The 18875-nt window shown below is 43.2% G+C and overlaps 1 protein-coding gene across 1 annotated transcript; it reads left to right on the top strand.

The window, feature by feature from the left end:
- Positions 1-16: 16 nt before the first annotated feature.
- On the top strand, positions 17-18332 carry CMTM2 (CKLF like MARVEL transmembrane domain containing 2). The gene is made up of 4 exons (XM_059152978.1): positions 17-438; positions 581-739; positions 17105-17206; positions 17663-18332. The coding sequence occupies exons 1-4, from the start codon at positions 202-204 to the stop codon at positions 17924-17926; spliced, it is 762 nt and encodes a 253-aa protein (XP_059008961.1). The 5' UTR covers positions 17-201; the 3' UTR covers positions 17927-18332.
- Positions 18333-18875: the final 543 nt, after the last annotated feature.

The following is an 18875-nucleotide window of genomic DNA, read 5'->3' as shown; positions in this document are numbered from 1 at the left end:
CCGCGGAGCCAGGTGATGCGGCGCAGGGAGACGCGGCGCGTGGGGGAGCACCAGGCGTTGGCGTTCGCCAGTCCTGGCCGTTGGCTGAGCGGGACCTCTGAGCAGGTCGGTGGGCACCAGGCTCGCTCAGAGGCCAGGCCTGTCGGGGCACAGCAGGAGGGATCCGGCAGGCGGAGAGAAGTTAAGAACTCCCACGCAAAGATGGCTGACAAAGGCAAAAAGGGCAAAGCAGCAGCCCCTGTGCCCAAAGACGCGCCCCCTCCAGGGGACCCCAAACCCGAAGACAAAGATCAGAAGCCCAAGAAAAAGGAAAAGTCAGTGCAGCCCCAGGATGAGGTGGGCACGAGGAAGGGCTGTCGCCGCTACAAGTGGGAATTCAAGGACAGCAATAAAGAGTTCTGGGTTATGGGGCACGCTGAGGTCAAGCTCCTGAGCTTGGTAAGTTGGTCTGGTACCCCTGGGGTGGGGAGGGAGGCGATGATGGGAAGAGAGAGAAGGAGCAGGCTGCAGAGGGGCTCCGGAAGGGCTGTAGAGCCGGTGAGAACCCTCTGCCGGAGCTCAGGTGCGTGTCTCCCAGCAGGGCTGCCTCATAGCTGCAATGGTTATGTTCACCGGCTCCACCGTGCACCCTCTCCTGACACTCATCATCACCATGGAGGTGTCCGTCTTCTGCTTCTTCTTCATTATCTACACCTTTGCCATCAACAGATACATGCCCTTCATCCTGTGGCCCATTTCTGTAAGTGAAAGGAGATGGGGAGAGCCTGAGGCTGGGGAGCATTCGCGTGGGTCTTGGTCCTTGAAAGTAACTGACCAGAGAGACATGTGCCACCTGCCCCGTCTGTGTCCAGGGCACGGGCTCAGCACCTGCCATGGGGCCAGGGTAGGGGCAGCTGAAGTTGGGTAGGAGAGTCAAAGAGCCCAGCTTCGGGGTCGTGGGGGTGGGCCTCCATGCCAGCTCACACTTGAGTGGGGAGATCACTCCAGAAGGTACCCCATCCCCAGAATTCAAAGAAGAAAACCAGTCTTCCAATAAATCAGTAAGATAAAATGAGAATTTTAAAGAAATCCCTTCTAAAGCAGTCTTAGAACTCCAGGGACTATCCCTGTAAAGGATGTTAAGCATAGGAGCATCTAGGTGGCTCAGTCGGTTAAGCATCTGACTCTTCATTTTGGGTGAGGTCATGACTTCAGTGTTGTGAGATCAAGCCCCTGTAGTGCTCAGCACTGGGCATGGAGCTTGCTTAAGATTCTCTCTCTCCTTGTCCCTCTGTCCCTCCTCCATTCACATGTTCTCTCTCTCTCTCTCTCTCTCAAAAAAAAAAAAAAAAAAAAAAAAATGACTTAAGCCCAAAGCAGTCATCCATTGGAACAGGAGCTGGGTAAGTTACCCAACCACTTGTGGCCTCTGTTTCCTTCCTCTATAACATGAGGGCAGAAATAACCTCTCATGGGATTATGCCTGAGAAATAAATGCAAAGTGCTTGATGCTGTGCCTGAGAACTTAGGGACTTGAAACCCTAGCAATCACATGTGTCACCACAGAGCACACCCACTGAACTCCCATCTCACTGCACATTCATAGCATGCCTCCAGCCCACTAAACTCAGGGTTTTACTTGCCTTACAAATGAACCAGTCTCAGAATGACCAAAGACCCACCCCCAGGTAACTCAGCTAGTAAGTGGCAGAAAAAGGATCGAAACCCAGCTTTGTCAGTAGATTCTGAGCCCCAAACTGCACTTGGTTCTGCTTCCTGATCAAAAGTGCCTCGGGCCCAGGGATTCATTGGTCTCAGCAGTGTAGGTGAGGACCCCCAATATAAGGAGAAAGGAGAGGAGGACCAAATAAGACTCTTGGGAGAGGGATAAGCAGCGGACAAAGTCAAGGGACAGCCAGAGGGCAAGTTCCCAGCCAAAGCACTTGAGGAGATAGTTCCAGCAAAATGAAAAATCAATAACCCCTGAAAATCTTTCTCCTGCACCTACCTAAAACCACTACAAAAAATGTAAACACAACTGCTGTAGCTGAATGGCTGAGCCAGTAGGAAAAAAATGGAAACACATGAGTGCCAGAAAGGAAAAACAGGGGTGGCGATGACTCAGGGGTCTCAGTTCTAACTCCCCATTTTGCTTGAGACCAAGGCTTTTCCTCCTCTAATTCCTTCTTCCTGGTTCTGGTGATGTCCCTGGGGCTCCTGACAGAAACAAATGCAAAGTCACAATCAGAGCATAAAAAGGTTCCCACAGGACCGGTGGGGATTGGGGGGAAAGGCTTTTCAAAAACAAACTCACAATCCAAAACTACAAAACACCTGAGTTTTAACATTACCATGTCCAAGAATTGAGAATCAGCAAAAACAACAAAATAGAGGATTAGAACTCTGAGAATACGAGATTAATACAAGAGCTGTCTGGAAATAGTAAGAAATATACTTAAAAGAATTAAAGACATAAACAGAGCCCAAAGAGCAGAATAAGACATTCCAAGGACAGAATATACTTTTTTTAAAGTATAAAATATAATATCTAGAATTAAAACATATAGTTATTGAAATGAAAATGTCAATAAATGGGTTATAAAACATATCAAACAAAACTGGAGAATTAGCAAACCAAATGATACAGGGAAATTACCCAGAATATGGCACTGAGAGATAAAGAGAAAAAATATGAGAGAAGTTGAGGTAGAGAAAATGGAATGAGAAAGTCCATCATAAGTCTAATAGGAATCCCAGAAGAAGAGACTCAAAAGAATGGAGGAGGAGAAATACTCAACATGAAAATGACTGTGAACTCTCCAGATTTATGACTATTTTTTTAAAAGATTTTATTTATTTATTTGACAGAGAGAGATCACAAGGAAGCAGAGAGGCAGGCAGAGAGAAAAGGGGAAGCAGGCTCCCTGCTGAGCAGAAAGCCCAATGTGGGACTCGATCCCAGGACCCTGGGATCATGACCCGAGCTGAAAGCAGAGGTTTTAACCCACTGAGCCACCCAGGTGCCCCATTTAATGACTCTTTTTAGTCATTAGTCATTTTAGCCATTGGCAGAGTTGGAAACACCAAAACTCTGTCTCTCCACTAAAGCAATGCTGTCAAAAACTGCCAGAATCAACTTTTTCAGAACTCTGGAATCTAACTTAAAAAAACTTATGGGGTACCTGGGTGGCTCAGTCGAATAAGTATCCAACTCTTAGTTTCAGCTCAGGTCATGATCTCAGGGTTTGAGATCAAGCCCCACGTCAGGCTCCATCCTGGGCATGGAGTTTGCTTGAGTTTCTCTCTCCCTCCCCAACAACCCCTCCACCCAATTCTTTCTCTTTCTTAAATAAATAAATAAACCTTTAAAAGAAACTTACAACACAAGGCATCTGGGTGGCTCAGTTGAGTAAGTGTCTGTCTTTGGCTCGGGCCATGATCCCAGGGTCCTGGGACTGAGCCCTACCTGGGGCTCCCTGCTCAGCAGGGAGTGTGCCTCTCCCTCTCCCTCTGCCTCTCCCCCAGCTTGTGCTCTCTCTCTCTCAAATAAATAAAATAAAAATCTTTAAAAACAACAACAACCAGGGGAATGCTTAATAAAGAAAGAAGCTGTTGAATTTGCTAAGAGTCTTGTGGCATTTTAATTTAACTGTCCCCCAATTTTCACATCCTAGCTTGTCCAGAGCCATGAAGACAACAGCCCACATTCCTGGTCACATTCTTTGAGACATTGTTCTCAAAAAATTATGGTTGTGTGTTTTTAGTTGTCTGGTGGCTCCTTGAGGAATAGGCCCAGGAACTTGACTTTATTTCACCTGCCACAGAGCTTTTTCAGGGCTGAAGCAGCCTCCTGGATAGCATTTTTCAAAAAAGCATTTAAAGGCATATCTACTAACTATAACCACCTGAGGCATGGGAAACCAGATGAGGCAAGCAATAGACCAGAAGTTTGGGAAGGAAGAAGCTAGGGAAGGAGATTCAGTGGGGGAATAAGACCTGTGAAAAGCTACCACATACCTCAGGGACTCCAGAAGGCCACACACATGGCAAGGGCTGGACACACAGTCATAAAAGACCCTAAGCTTTTGCCCCTTGCCTACCTTTAGGCTATGCACAAGCAGCAAGTGAAAACAGAATTCTAAACAGCCTGGACAGGTGCTGAAGGAGTGCCTCAACACAAAGCCAGCTTGCAAAGACTGGTAGAGTATTTGTGTTTGTTTCAGATATTTAAGGAAATCTCTTTCAAATCACTACCTGACAATTAAGTGAGTGAAACAGGGACTTCAGTGGCAGCACTGGAAGAAAACAGTCTTTAAAAAACAACAACAACAATAATTTAGGGACGCCTGGGTGGCTCAGTGGGTTAAAGCCTCTGCCTTTGGTTCAGGTCATGATCCCAGGGTCCTGGGATTAAGCCACGCATTGGGCTCTCTGCTCCATGGGGAGCCTGCTTCCTCCTCTCTCTCTCTGCCTGCCTCTCTGCCTACTTGTGATCTCTGTCAAATAAATAAAAAATAAAATCTTTTTAAAAATTTAGAAGAAAGTCATTAAACATACAAATGTCTACACCTCACAACAATCAACAACAACAAATCCTGGGGAGGGGGGTAGAAAACGGTTTACAGAGTAACTACATTATAATATTTAAAACACTCATCATTATAGAGCATGCAAAGAAATAAGAAAGTATGGCCCATTCATGGGGGAAAAATTAATAAGAGACTGTCTCTGAGAAAGGCCAGATATTAGAATTATTGGACAAAGAGTTTAAATCTGTTATCTTAAAAATGCTTAAAGAACTAAAACCAGGAGAACAATTCATGCAGAAGCAGAAAATATCAGTAATGGAAATTATAAAAGGAGCCAAAAAGAAATTCTGGAGCCAAAAGTAATATAATTGAAATGAAAAACCTGAATAGATCAGTTTAATGTGAACTTGAGCACGCAGAAGAATAAATCCGTAAACTTGAAGATAAGTCAATTGAGATTATCCAGACTGAGGAACAGAAAGAAAAAGAATGAAGAAAATTAAAGAGACCTATGGGACACTATCAAGTATACTAACATATGCTGAATCCCAACAGAAGAGAGAGATAATGGAGAAGAAGGAATATTCAATGAAATGGTCAAAAACTTTCCAAATTTGATAAAAGATACAAATCTATACCTCCAGAAAGGACCAAGTAGGATAAGCTCAAAGCAATCCATACTGAGACACATTATAATCAAACTGTCAAAAGACAAAGTCTTGAAAGTCACCAGACAGAAGCAACTAATTTCCTACAGGGGCATCTTTAATACGATTAACAGCCAATTTTTCATCAGAAACTATGAAGCCCAAGGCAGTGGAATGATGGACTTAGGAAAGAAATGGAACAATACAAACAAAACCCTGCCAACCAAGAATCCTATCTTTCACATCTGCTATCTGTTATGAGTTGAATTGTGTCCCCCCAAAATATGTTGAAGTCCCAACACCCAGTACTGTGAAAATAACCTTATTTGGAGATAAGGGCCTCTGCAGATCTAGTTAAGACAAGGTCATTAGAGTGGGTTCTAACCTAGTATGACTAGTATCTTTATAAAAAGGAGAGATCTGAACACAGAGACAGATGTGCTCAGAGGGAAGGTGATATGAGAAGACACAGGAAGAAGACAGGAAGGTGAAACAAACCAAGGAATATTTAAAGTTACCAGAAGCTAGAAGAGAGGCCAGAACACATCATTTCCTAGCATTTCAGAGGGAGCATGACCCTGCCAACACCTTGATTTCAGACTTCAGCCTCCAGATCCATGAGACAATAAATTTATGTTGTGCCTTTTTTTAGTTTTTGTTTGTTTTGTTTTAATTTATGTTGTTCTAAGCTGCCTAGTTGGTGGTACTATGTTAGGGCAACTCCAGGAAATGAATACAATACCCTTCAAAATTGAAATTATCCTTCAAAAATTACCATTCAAGGGACACCTTGGGGGCTCAGTCAGCGAAGCATCTGCCTTCGGCTCAGGTCATGATCACAGGGTCCTAGGATCAAGCCCCACATCAGGCTCCCTGCTCAGTGGGGAGTCTGCTGCTTCTCCCTATCCTTCGAACACTCTCCCCTGCTTGTGCTCTCACTTGCACTCTTTGTCCCTCTCAAATGAGTAAATAAAAAATCTTTTTTAAAAAATTACCACTTAAGAGGTACCTGGTGGCTCGGTCAGTTGAACACCCAACTCTTGCTTTCGGCTCAGGCCATGATATCAGGATCCTGAGACTGAGCCCTGCATTGGGCTCCAGGCTCAGTGCAGAGTATGCTTCTGTTTCTCTCTTCCTCTCTCCCTGTCCCTCTGCCCCTACCCCTGCTTGTACATGTATTCTCCCTCAAATAAATAAATATTTTTTTAAAAAAATTATCATTCAGGGGACGCCTGGGTGGCTCAGTGGGTTAAGGCCTCTGCCTTTGGCTCAGGTCATGACCCTGGTGTCCTGGGATCGAGCCCCACGTCAGGCTTCCTGCTCAGCGGGGAGCCTGCTTTCTCCTCTCTCTCTGCCTGCCTCTCTGCCTACTTGTGATCTCTGCCTGTCAAATAAATAAATAAAATCTTTTAAAAAAATTATCATTCAGAAATGAAGGAGAAATTAAGATACTCCTAGATAAAACAAAAGTTGAGGGAGTTTGTTGCTAGTAGATCTGCCCTATAAGAAATGCTTAAGAGGGGCGCCTGGGTGGCTCAGTGGGTTAAAGCCTCTGCCTTCAGCTTAGGTAATGATCCCAGGGTCCTGGGATCGAGCCCCGCATTGGGCTCTCTGCTTAGCAGGGAGCCTGCTTCTTCCTCTCTCTCTCTCTGCCTGCCTCTCTGCCTACTTGTGATTTCTGCCTGTCAAATAAATAAATAAAATTAAAAAAAAAAAAAAAGAAATGCTTAAGAGAGGGGTTCCTGGGTGGCTCAGTGGGTTAAGCCGCTGCCTTCGGCTCGGGTCATGATCTCAGGGTCCTGGGATCAAGTCCCGCATCGGGCTTTCTGCTCAGCAGGGAGCCTGATTCCTCCTCTCTCTCTCTCTGCCTGCCTCTCTGTCTACTGTGATCTGTGTCTGTCAAATAAACAAATAAAATCTTTAAAAAAAAATGCTTAAGAGAGTCCTTCAATCTCAAATGAGAGGACACAAGACAGTAATTTGAACACATAAAAGAATGAAGAACACCAGTAAAGATAACTACATAGGTAAATATAAAAGCTAGTATTATTGTATGTTTGGTTTGTAGCTTCTTTTTCTGATAGGCTTTAAAAGATGAATGCATACAAAAATAACTATAAATCTATATTAATAAGACTATATGTAAAGATATAATTTGTAATGACAACAGTAAGTTTTTATATACTATTGAGGCTAAGTTGGTATCAATTCAAGCTACACTATGTAAATGTAAGATATTAACTGTAACCCCAAGATAACCACTAGGAAATTAACTAAATAATGTGTAGAAAATGAAATGAAATTTCAAGAATGAAATTGGTACATTATAAAAAATTAAGCACAAAAGAAGGTAATAATGGAGGAATTGAGGAACAAAAAGATATTATATATAAAAAACAAACATCAAGGGGCACCTAGTTGGCTCAGTGGGTTAAGACTCTGCCTTCAGCTCAGGTCACAATCTCAGGGTCCTGGGATTGAGCTCTGCATCAGGCTCTCTGCTTGGTGGGGAGCCTGCTTCCTTCTCTCTCTCTGCCTGCCTCTCTGCCTACTTGTGATCTCATTCTCTCTCTCTCTCTCTCTTTCTCTCTCTGTCAAATAAATAAATAAAATATTTAAACAAACATCAAAATGACAGAAATAAGTCCTTATCAGTAATTACTTTAAGTGAACATGGATTAAACTCTCTAAGGCAGAGATTATCAGATTGGATTTTTTGAGTGATCCATTTTAAACTGATATAATATGAACATAAGAGACTCACTTTAGTCCAAAGATACAAATAAGTTGAAAGTGAAAACAGGAAAAGATATTTCATGTAAAAAGTGACCAAAAAAGTGCTGAGGTGGCCATACTAATATCAGATTTAATGAAAGACATGAATTCTCAAAGGTGTACCAAGAAAAATAAACGCAAAACCACACCTAGGCATGTCATAGAGGCACTGCTGATCACCAGAAACAAAGGGAAACTTCAAACCAAACCAAAAGAAAAGACAAATTACCTTAAAACAAAAGAAGAAAACCCCCCAAAACCCTCAAAATATTAGACTTAACTTCATATATTTCAACAGCAGTGACACTGGCCAGAAAACACTGGAATAATTTCTTTAAAGGGATGAGGTAGCAAGCGTAAAATAACAATATTTTTAAACAACAAATGAAACAATTTCTTGTCCCTGACCTTCACTGAAAGAACTACTGAAAGATGTGCCTCAGGAAGAAGGAAATTAAACCAAAAAGAGATGTAATGTGAAAAAGGAACACTAAGCAAAGAGCCTAGTGAGCTTGTGGATTGAACTAAATAAACATTAAGACAGAATTGGGGTTTAAAAAAAAAAGTTATTAACAGCTTCAGGAGGTGGGGAGAGAACACTAAAGGTAGAAATGAAGCAGCAGCAACCCAGTAACAGGTTAGCACCACAGCAGTGGTGTATGACAGGAATGAAAAGTCGTTGATTTAGAAGGACATTTGGTAATGATGTTAACACTAACATATTAAAACGTAATTCTGTATTCTGCTAAAGAATATATTAATAAAATTTTTTTAAAAAAGAATAGAATTCCCAGGCATATAACATCAAACCTAATGAGGAGAAAGAGTGAAAAGAGAATAGAGTTAAGTCAAAGGAGAAAGAGAAAAGGAGAAAAAGAATGTGGTGTATGTTAAATAGAAAAAGTAAAATGGTAGAAATACCATTTATATGGTGGTATATACCAAATATATCAGAAATGGTAGCAAATATAAGTGGACAATATTCTTCACTTAAAAGAGGACTCTAAGGGGGCGCCTGGGTGGCTCAGTGGGTTAAGCCGCTGCCTTCGGCTCCGGTCATGATCTCAGGGTCCTGGGATCAAGTCCCGTGTCGGGCTCTCTGCTCAGCAGGGAGCCTGCTTCCTCCTCTCTCTCTGTCTGCCTCTCTGCCTACTTGTGATCACTCTCTGTCAAATAAATAAAATCTTTAAAAAAAAAAAAAAGAGGACTCTAAGAATTGATTTTTTTTTAATCTAGCTATAAGAGATGGAAAAAATAATAAAAGGAAAATACTAACTAAATGAAAGCTGGCATAGTTTTAATACCAGATTAAGCCAATTTTATACTTTTTTTAAATTTATAAAGATTACCATTTGTAGTAATTCTGAACTTGTAGCACCTAACAAGATAGCCCCCAAATATAAAATATATGTATATAAATGAAGTTATTTATAAGGAAGAATTGGCAAACAGCAACTATAGTGGTAGATTTTAACATGCCTCTGTCAGCAACTGATAGCTTGATCCATGGCATATATAGAACATGTGGAACACTATACCCGACAGAAGAGGCTCTAAATTCTTTTTAAGTACACTTGGAAGAATCATAAAAATTATCCTCAGGGGCGCCTGGGTGGCTCAGTGGGTTAAGCCGCTGCCTTTGGCTCAGGTCCTGATCTCAGGGTCCTGGGATCGAGTCCTGCGTCAGGCTCCCTGCTGAGCAGAGAGCCTGCTTCCCTCTCTCTCTCTCTGCCTGCCTCTCCATCTACTTGTGATTTCTCTCTGTCAAATAAATACATAAGATCTTTAAAAAAAAATTATCCTCAGGATTCCTAGGTGCCTCAGTTGGTCCAACTCTTGATTTTTGCTCAGGTTGTGATCGCAGGCTCCTACGATCAAGCCTCATGTTGGCTCCGTACTCAGTGGGGAATCTGTAACAGATATTCCCCCTCTCCCCGGCCCCTCATGCTCTCTTTCCCTCTCTCTCTCTCAAATAAGTAAATAAATCTTTTTTTAAAAATTACCCTCAGGGCATCTGGGTGGCTAAGTTGTTGGGTATCTGCCTTCAGCTTAGGTCATGATCTCGGGTTCCTGGGATCGAGCCCTGCATTGGGCTCTCTGCTCAGCGGGGAGTCTGCTTCTCCCTCTTCCTGTGTGCCCTCTCTCTCTCAAATAAATAAAATCTTTAAAATTTATCCTCAATAAGAGCACAGCGTAAATGTAGGTAAATAGCCAGTAATTGATATCATACAGACCATATTCTCTAATTTCAGTGTAATATAATTAGAAATCAGTCTGTAAAATTTAACTCAATCCCTGACTGCCAGGAAATCTAGTGTGTTCCCCAAACATATGAAGATTGAGTATTTATGTACTATTCACAGATACTATCCGTAGAATGTCCCTAAACTATTCAAATTCAAATCTATATAAGTAGAAAAGAAGACTGAAAATAGTTGTAAGAAGGTACCAAAACGAAATAAAACACTGGAATTAAGAAGAAGGAAATGCCAAAGATAAGAGTTAAAATTAATGAAATAGGATACAAAGATCCACAGTACAGACCAACAAAACAAAATATCTAGTTCTTTGAAAAAGTCATAAAATTGGGGTGCCTGGGTGGCTCAGTCATTAAGCATCTGCCTTCAGCTCAGGTCATGATCCCAGGTTCCCAGAAATGGGTACAACAGGAACCCTGCTCCAGGGGGAGTCGAGTTTGCTTCTCCTTCTCCCTCTGCCCCCCCAATTGCTTGTGCTCAAGCTCTCTCCCTCTCAAATAACTAAAATCTTTAAATCAAAAAGATCAGGGTGCCTGGGTGGCTCAGTGGATTAAAGCCTCTGCCTTCAGCTCAGGTCATGATCCCAGGGTCCTGGGATCCAGCTCCACATCAGACTCTCTGCTCAGCCGGGAGCCTGCTTCCCTTCCTCTCTCTCTGCCTGCCTCTCCACCTACTTGTGATCTCTCTCTGTCAAATAAATAAATAAAATCTTTAAAAAAAAAAAAGGATCAAAAAGAAATTTTTAAAGATTACAGGGAAAATGTGGACTTTTATGCCAATAAATTGGAAAGTTAGATAATTGTTAATTTCCTAGAAAAAATATAACATAAAATTGACTCAAAAAGAAATAGAAAAACAAGTTAAGTTATAAAAAATTCAACCATGTTTTTATTTGGCACTTGTTTCACTTTTTACACTTAAATATTTTGGTGAATTTGGAGTTATTTTGGGAGCCTGGGTGGCTCAGTTGGTTAAGCAACTGCCTTCAACTCAGGTCATGATCTTGGGGTGCTGGGATCAAGCCCCACATCAGAATCCCTACTCATCAGGGAGTCTGCTTCTGACCCCCCCCCCCCCCCCGCTCATTCTCTCTGTCTCATTCTCTCTCTCTCAAATAAAATCTTTTTTAAAAACTAATTTGGAGTCATTTTGGTATATAGTGTGAATAATGACTTCAGTTTTATCTTTTTTTTCCTTTAAGAGAGACAGGGTGTGCACATGAGCAGGGGGTAGGTGTGGTGGGGGGGGGCAAAGGGAGAGAGAGAGAGAATGATAAGCAGGCTCCACACTCAGTGCAGAGCCTGATGTGGGGCTCAATCTCACAAGCCCAAGATCATGACCTGAGCTGAAATCAAGTCAGATTAACCAACTGAGCCACCGAGGTGCCCTTCTAGCTTTATATCCTGAGGATTATCCGGTTGTTCTACCCTATCACTCAATTTATTCATTTATTAAATAGTATATCTTTTCGCCACTGACTTTAAGATTTTATATATTTTTTTTAAGATTTTTATTTGACAGAGAGAGATCACAAGTAGGCAGAGAGGCAGACAGAGAGAGAGAGAGAGGAGGAAGGAGGCTCCCTGCTGAGCAAAGCCCGATGCGGGACTCGATCCCAGGACCCTGAGATCATGACCTGAGCCGAAGGCAGCGGCTTAACCCACTGAGCCACCCAGGCGCCCCTAAGATTTTATTTATTTGAGAGAGAGAGAGAGAGAGAGCATGTGTGAGAGAATGAGAGAGAACATAAGTGTGGGGAGGGGGTAGACAGAGACTTCCCAATGAGCAAGGAGCCTGACATAGTTCCCTGGGGGACCCTGGGGTCATGACCTGAGCCAGAGATAGATGCTTAACTGACTGAGCCACCCAGGTGACCCTTCCCACTGATTTTAACTGGCATTTTTGTTAAACGTTAAAATCCCAAATGCAGGGTTTATTTCTAGATTTTACATTTGGTTTCATTGATCTGTCCCTTTTTTCTTCTTTTTTAAAGGCTTGATAATATGTTGTATTATCTAGTAGGTTTTTGATCTTAAAAGCAGACCTATAAGGAAAGTAAAGTATATATGCTTGGCTTATCTGAATGTGGGTATACAAATCCTCAATAAAATATAAACAAACTGGGCGCCTGGGTGGCTCAGTGGTTTAAGCCGCTGCCTTCGGCTCAGGTCATGATCTCAGGGTCCTGGGATCGAGTCCTGCATCGGGCTCTCTGCTCAGCAGGGAGCCTGTTTCCTCCTCTCTCTCTCTCTCTGCCTGCGTCTCTGCCTACTTGTGATTTCTCTCTGTCAAATAAATAAATAAAATCTTAAAAAATATATATATATAAACAAACTGAAAAAAAATACAAGCAAACTGAATCAAGCGATGTATAAGCAAGCAATACATCATGATCAGGGTATGGGTCAGGAATGCAAAGATGGTTTAGTCTGCAAAATCTTATTAATTTAAAATCTTGTATCTAAAGAAGAAAACCATGTCATCTCACAAGCTTCAGGAAAGCTAGTAATATTAAATACTAATTTTTAGAAAACTCTCAGCAAACTACTTGAAAAGAGAACCTCCTTATCTTAATAATAAATACCTACCCAACCAGACAATAACCAGTGCATTTCATGGTCAAACTTTAGAAGCATTTCCTTAGCCATGCCTACAGTCCCCCATCCTGTACATTACTGTGCTAAAAATCTTAACAAGAAAAACAAAAAGTGTATGAATAGAGAAGGGGTAAAAAAACTAGCATCATTCACAGATAATATGATTCTCTACATAGAAAATCTAAGAGTATCTACAGTGAAATTTTTAGAACTGCTTGAGTGCCGCAGGGCAACCAGAGACAAATACAGTATCGTTTCTGAATATGAGCAATGAACAAGAAGAAAATCTGACTTTTCACAGTAACCATTTAAAACAGCAACAGAAACTAGAAGAATCTTATAATAAACCTGTTCAAAGTTTATATGTAAGACTCTACACAGAGATCATAACTTATTGATAGAAAAGAAAACTCTACATAGAATGGAAAAATATACCACATTCACAGATCTGAAGAACCACTATCATAAAGATGATACCCTTTTAATTCTATAAAGTAAATGAAATTCTAACCTGACAGAGGTTGTTTCTGGAACTTTACAAGGTAATTCTAAAATTCTTACAAGGATGGACTCACCCAACAAGATACCGGAATTACGATAAAGCTTTGGTATTAGCTCAAGGATTAACAAAAAGACTAATGGAATTGTTGCGGACTGAATGAGTATCCCCCAATTCCCAGGCTGAAATCCTAACATCTAGAGTGACAAAGTTTGCAGATGGGGCTTCTAGAATAGTACTTAAGATGAAATGAAATCCTAAGAGTGGGACCCTGATCCAATAGGATGAGTATCCCTATAAGAAAAGACAACAGCGAGATCTCCTTCCTTCTTCCTCTCCCTCACCCCTCCCCTTGCCTCTCCCCTACCCTACTGTGCACACATGGAAAGGCCATGTGGGGACACAGCAAGAAGGCAGCCATCTGCAAACCAGAAAGAGCCCCTCACCAGAAACTGAATATGTTGACACCTCGATTGTGGATTTCCAGCCTCCAGAACTGTGAGAAAATAAATGTCTGTTGTCTAAGCCACCCAATCTGTGGTATCTTGCTAAGGTCGCCTGAGAAAATGAACAAAGGAATAAAAAGAGAACTCAGAGACAGAATTACATACACATGGCAATTCGGTATATGAAAGAGATAGCGTTATAAAACCACTGAACAGAATATTTAATAAATGTTCCTGGGAATGTGTGTGTGAGCAAGAGAGAGGGACAAACTATACATCGCATTAAAATTAAAACCTTACAACAGAAGACATCGTAAACAACATTTTTAAAACCGATAGAAAAATGAGATTGGGGCGCCTGGGTGGCTCAGTGGGTTAAAGCCTCTGCCTTCGGCTCAGGTCATGATCCCAGGGTCCTGGGATCGAGCCCCACATCGGGCTCTCTGCTCTGTGGGGAGCCTGCTTCCTCCTCTCTCTCTCTCTGCCTGCCTCTCTGCCTACTTGTGATCTCTGTCAAATAAATAAATCTTTTAAAAAAGAAAAGAAGAAAGAAGAATGAGATCTGGGATATGATGACACCTTTTATTTCTTCTTCTTGTCTGACTGTTCTACTTCAGTTTCCTACACACTGCTGAACAGGAGTAGTGAGAGTGGGCACCCTTGTTTTGTGCCTGATCTTAGAGGAAAAGCTTTCAACCTTTCGACATTGAATATGAGGTTAGCTGTGGGTTTGTCATGCATGGTATTTATTATGTTGAGATATGTTCCTTCTATGCCTGATATGCAAAGAGTTTCTTTCATGGATAGCTGTTGAATTTTGTCAAATGCTTTTTCGTTGTCTATTAAGATGATGATGTGATTCTTTCTCTCATTCTACTAACATGACCTACCACATGGATCGAGTTGCATAACTTTAAAACCTCCTTACATCCCAAGGACAAATCCTACTTGATCATGGTAGAGGATCCTTTTAATGTGCTGCTGAATTTGGTTTGCTGGTATTTCATTGAGACTTTTTGCATTTCTATCCCAACAGGGATTGGTCTGAAATTTTCTTTTCCAGTAGTGTCCTTTTCTGGTTTTGGTATCAGGAAAATGATGGCTTCATAAAATGATTTTTGGGAGTGATTCTCTCCTCTTTGACTTTTTGGAAGAGCTTGAAGACTCGTGTTAATTCCCCTTTAGATGTTTGGTAAAATTCACCAGGAAAGCCATCTGGTCCTAGGCTTTTCTTCACTGGGTGATTTTTGATTACTGGTTCATACCAGGAGGAAATAAGCAAAGAAGACACAGACAAGGGTGTTCACTGCAGCTGAGTTTGTAATAATAATTTCCTAAAGGTAGAAAACAACCTAATGTCTCTAGTTTGGTTTCCTCATAGAATACATCAGTTAAAATTTGTGAATTCAACATGTATTTCTCAAAATTGATAAATCTCACAAACTTTGTTCAGTTTAAAAAGCCAGTGCTGTGGGGCACCTGGGTGGCTGAAGTCGGTTAAGTGTCTGCCTTTGGCTCAGGTCATGATGAGAGCATCCTGGAATGCCAACTGGAGTTGGGCTCCTTGCTCAACAGGGAGTCTGCTTCTCCCTCCCCCTGCTCTTGCGCCCCCTTTTCTCTCCCTCATAAATAAATAAATAAAATCTCAAACACACACACACACACAACCAATGCTGGGGCCCTGGGGGGCGCTCAGCCAACTGAGGAATTGACTCAATTTCAGCTCAGGTCTTGATCTCAGGGTTGTGAGATCAAGTCTCATATCAGGCTCCGTGCTCAGCATGGAGTCCGCTTGAAATTTTCTCCTCCTCCTCCACCACCCCACCCCCGCCAACCCTGCACAAGCACTTGCCCTCTCCAAATAAATAAATATATAAAATATTTAAAAAAAAAAAAAAGACAATGCTAGAAGATATATTTTATTTAAATTTAAATTTGTGAAACACACAAAACAGCATATACTGCTTGTGAATATATAATATGGAATACATTCCTGGGAAACATATCCATTAGCTCCAGCGCGTGTAGTTGCCTGTGAGCAAGGGGTGTCGAGGGGCTAGAATGGTGACACTGTGGCTCTGAGAAGTTTTACTTCTGGCTTTTTTTTTTTTTTAAGCTATCTAAGTAAATATTGCAAGATAGTAACATCTGTTTAATCTCAGTAGTTCATGGTTGCTGGAGGTTGGAATGGGGACTGGGAGGTTTGAAATGTATTAAAATTCAGGGACGCCTGGGTGGCTCAGTTGGTTAAGCAGCTGCCTTCAGCTCAGGTCATGATCCCAGCGTCCTGGAATCGAGTCCCACATCAGGCTCCTTGCTCAGCAGGGAGCCTGCTTCTCCCTCTGCCTCTGCCTACCATTTTGTCTGCTTGTGCTTGCTCTCTCCCCCTCTCTCTCTGATAAATAAATAAAATCTTTTAAAAAAAATAAAATAAATAAAATAAAATAAAATTCAAAAACCTGAAAAAGAAAAGAACAGGCCCTCGACAAGTAGCCAGGGAAGGACAATGAACAGAAAACGGCATCACAGGAACCAAGGGGAAGGGAGAGCAGGCCTCGTCCAGGGCTGCCATGTTGGCTGCTGCCCAGAGGATTCAGAGGGTGCACAAACTCTGGGCCACCATCACCCCATGAGCGGTGGGGAGGGCAAGCTCTGTCGAGATGGCCATGCTTTGGCCAACTCTAAGCTTGGCTATGTCAGGGAGTGGCTGTGCATGGTGCCTGCTGGGAAAGCAGCCTTTTGCCCAGTCTACAAACATCTGAACTTTTTCAGGAAGGTAAGGGAGACAAGTATGGGGCAAGCTTATGAGTGAGGCCAGAAGGGAAGGAAGGCTGATGGTGGAGGAGGCAGTGTGGCCTTGCAAAGGGGAGACTGTCTAGGAAGTAAGATAGGGAGGGGGTGCAGGGGCAGGGGTGGAGAAAGCAGCTCCCAGCTCCCAGCTGGGGAGGCCAGAATCCAACGGAGTCTCCTGCCAGCGACACAGCCCACCCTGGATCCAGAGAGGGGAGCTGGCCCCCAGAACAGAAAGATGATGAGGGGTTGTGTCACAATTAAGTTGAACAGTTGTGCATTTACTTAAATCAATATTGGGGGAGGGGGGGAGAAAGAGCCACTAAATGTGTGATTTCAGAGGAGATGGCAGCAGAGGGAGGTCCATGAAGGCAATTAGGTGCCCTGGGCCTCAACACACAGGGCCCAGCCCTGGGAGCACAGCACGTCCACCAGCTGATGCATACTCATATTCCCACGTAGGTTTTTTTAAAATGAGGCCAAAGTTTGGAAACCATCCCCTCCGGGGGAAGCAATGCCAGGCTGGGTGTTGAAGGGGGTTTGGTTCTAGTTGAGGTTGCCTCTCCTACCTCCCACGCTTTCAGGACCTTCTCAATGACCTGTTCGCCTGCATCTTCCTTGTGGGGGCCATTGTCATCGGGGTGAAAAGCCGGACGAGCATGCCGACGCCCTACTTTATTGCTGTGGTGAGTCTTCCGTGTTGGGCACTTCATTTGCTCAGAAATCACCTCTTCTGGAGAATGGGTATTCTCTCCTGACTTAAGGACTTGTTTTCTTTTAAAAAATCTTGGGACCCAGGCAAAGTTTAGAAGTAAAGCTGGTCAGTGTTTCCAGTGAAGAAGATGTGGTCCAGAAAGCCAAGGGAGCTAAGGGCTTCCTCCTCCTACTTGCCCTGATCCCTAAGGCAATGGGCCACATCCAGGCTGGGTTTTAAGAGAAGGGAAGAGAGATGCATGGGGGGGGGCAGTGTAGGAGGGATAGGGAGGCTGAGATTGGGGGAGGGGCAAAATCGGAGTATCTCTGATCTGGAAGTTGGGGGGGACCAAGGGATGTCTTAACCAGCACCTGCTGATGAATTAAAACAAGGAAAGACTATGCCAGCTTTGGAACGAAAAGTAAAAGTTCATTCTTTTGTTTTCCAGATCCTCATCGGTGTGGCTGGACTTTTCGCTTTAATTGATATATGTCTTCAAAGAAAACATTTCAAAGGCAAGAAAGTCAAAAGGAATGTGCTGATTCCCCCTCCACCAAGGGAAAAGCCAAAGGGAACAGAAAAGCCACCGGAAAAGGCAGGAGAAAAGCCCCCGGAAAAGGCAGGAGAAAAGCCCCCGGAAAAGGCAGGAGAAAAGCCCCCGGAAAAGGCACCAGAAAAGGCCAAGGATAAAGGAAAGGGAGGCAAGAAATGATGGCAAAGAGACCCCCGTTGTCAAAGCGATAGCGTGTTTTACCACAAAACATATGTCCACTGTCTATCTTGTCTTCTCTCCAGAATGGTTTTCCTTTCCATCCTAATAATCACCTTTGCTTGGAAAAGAAATTCCTCTTTAAATGGATTTCAAAGCTTAAAGTTGATGTAAACATTTTGTTCAACAAAAGTTTTAGTGCAGAGGTCAAGGGCAGGCCTTGGGCTCTTGGGGTACCTGCAGGGCACATGAGCTTTGGGGGACCACCAGTGTGGGTGACACCGGCTGTCAACAGTGATCAGCCTAAAGGGCCAGAGGAAAACAAGAGACTACAAAAGAAAATGAACATTTTGTTCATATGGCTATTTTTATACCCCCCCTTTTTTAAAAAAGCATCCGGGTAGTTCTTATGAGAAAAATCAGTTGTTGGCGTGCCTTCCTCTTATTTTGCAGTTCAGCATTGGTCCTCCTGTGAGGTGCACTCGGGAGGAGGGTGAAGAGCTGGTCTCGTCCCCTCAGGGCTCAGGGCCTTCAAGAGCCACAGTCAGGCTGGCACACGGGCCAGGCAGGATGGGCACAGGAAGAACTGAGGGGACTCCAAGCAGCCCTCTAGGATCTGCAGTGTCTCCCTCAGAGAGGACCAGGGCATAAGTCCTGAGCCAGGGTCAGCTGGGCCCTGGAACCACAGTTCTCACTCACAGGCCTCAGTCAGGGCCACAGTCTCACTGGACAGACCAGCCATGTGGCACGAGAAGGGTCATCCAGACGACAGGAAAGCAAGGTCCCAAACTGATGCATGAGGAGCTAGAGGAGATGGGGCGGGAGGAATAATGAGGCACCACCCCCCCCCCCAGCCCAGCCAAGAATGAGATGAGAGGCAGGCTGAGAGGTCCGTGGGAGCCATGGTTGTGACTCGAGTCATGCATGGCCTGTGTGCCATGGGGAGTCCCTG

This window comes from Mustela lutreola, chromosome 16, assembly GCF_030435805.1.
Source record: "Mustela lutreola isolate mMusLut2 chromosome 16, mMusLut2.pri, whole genome shotgun sequence".
In the NCBI taxonomy this organism is placed as follows: domain Eukaryota; kingdom Metazoa; phylum Chordata; class Mammalia; order Carnivora; family Mustelidae; genus Mustela; species Mustela lutreola.
Note: the sequence above shows the minus strand (reverse complement) of the source record. Positions and strands in the feature narration are given on the sequence as shown.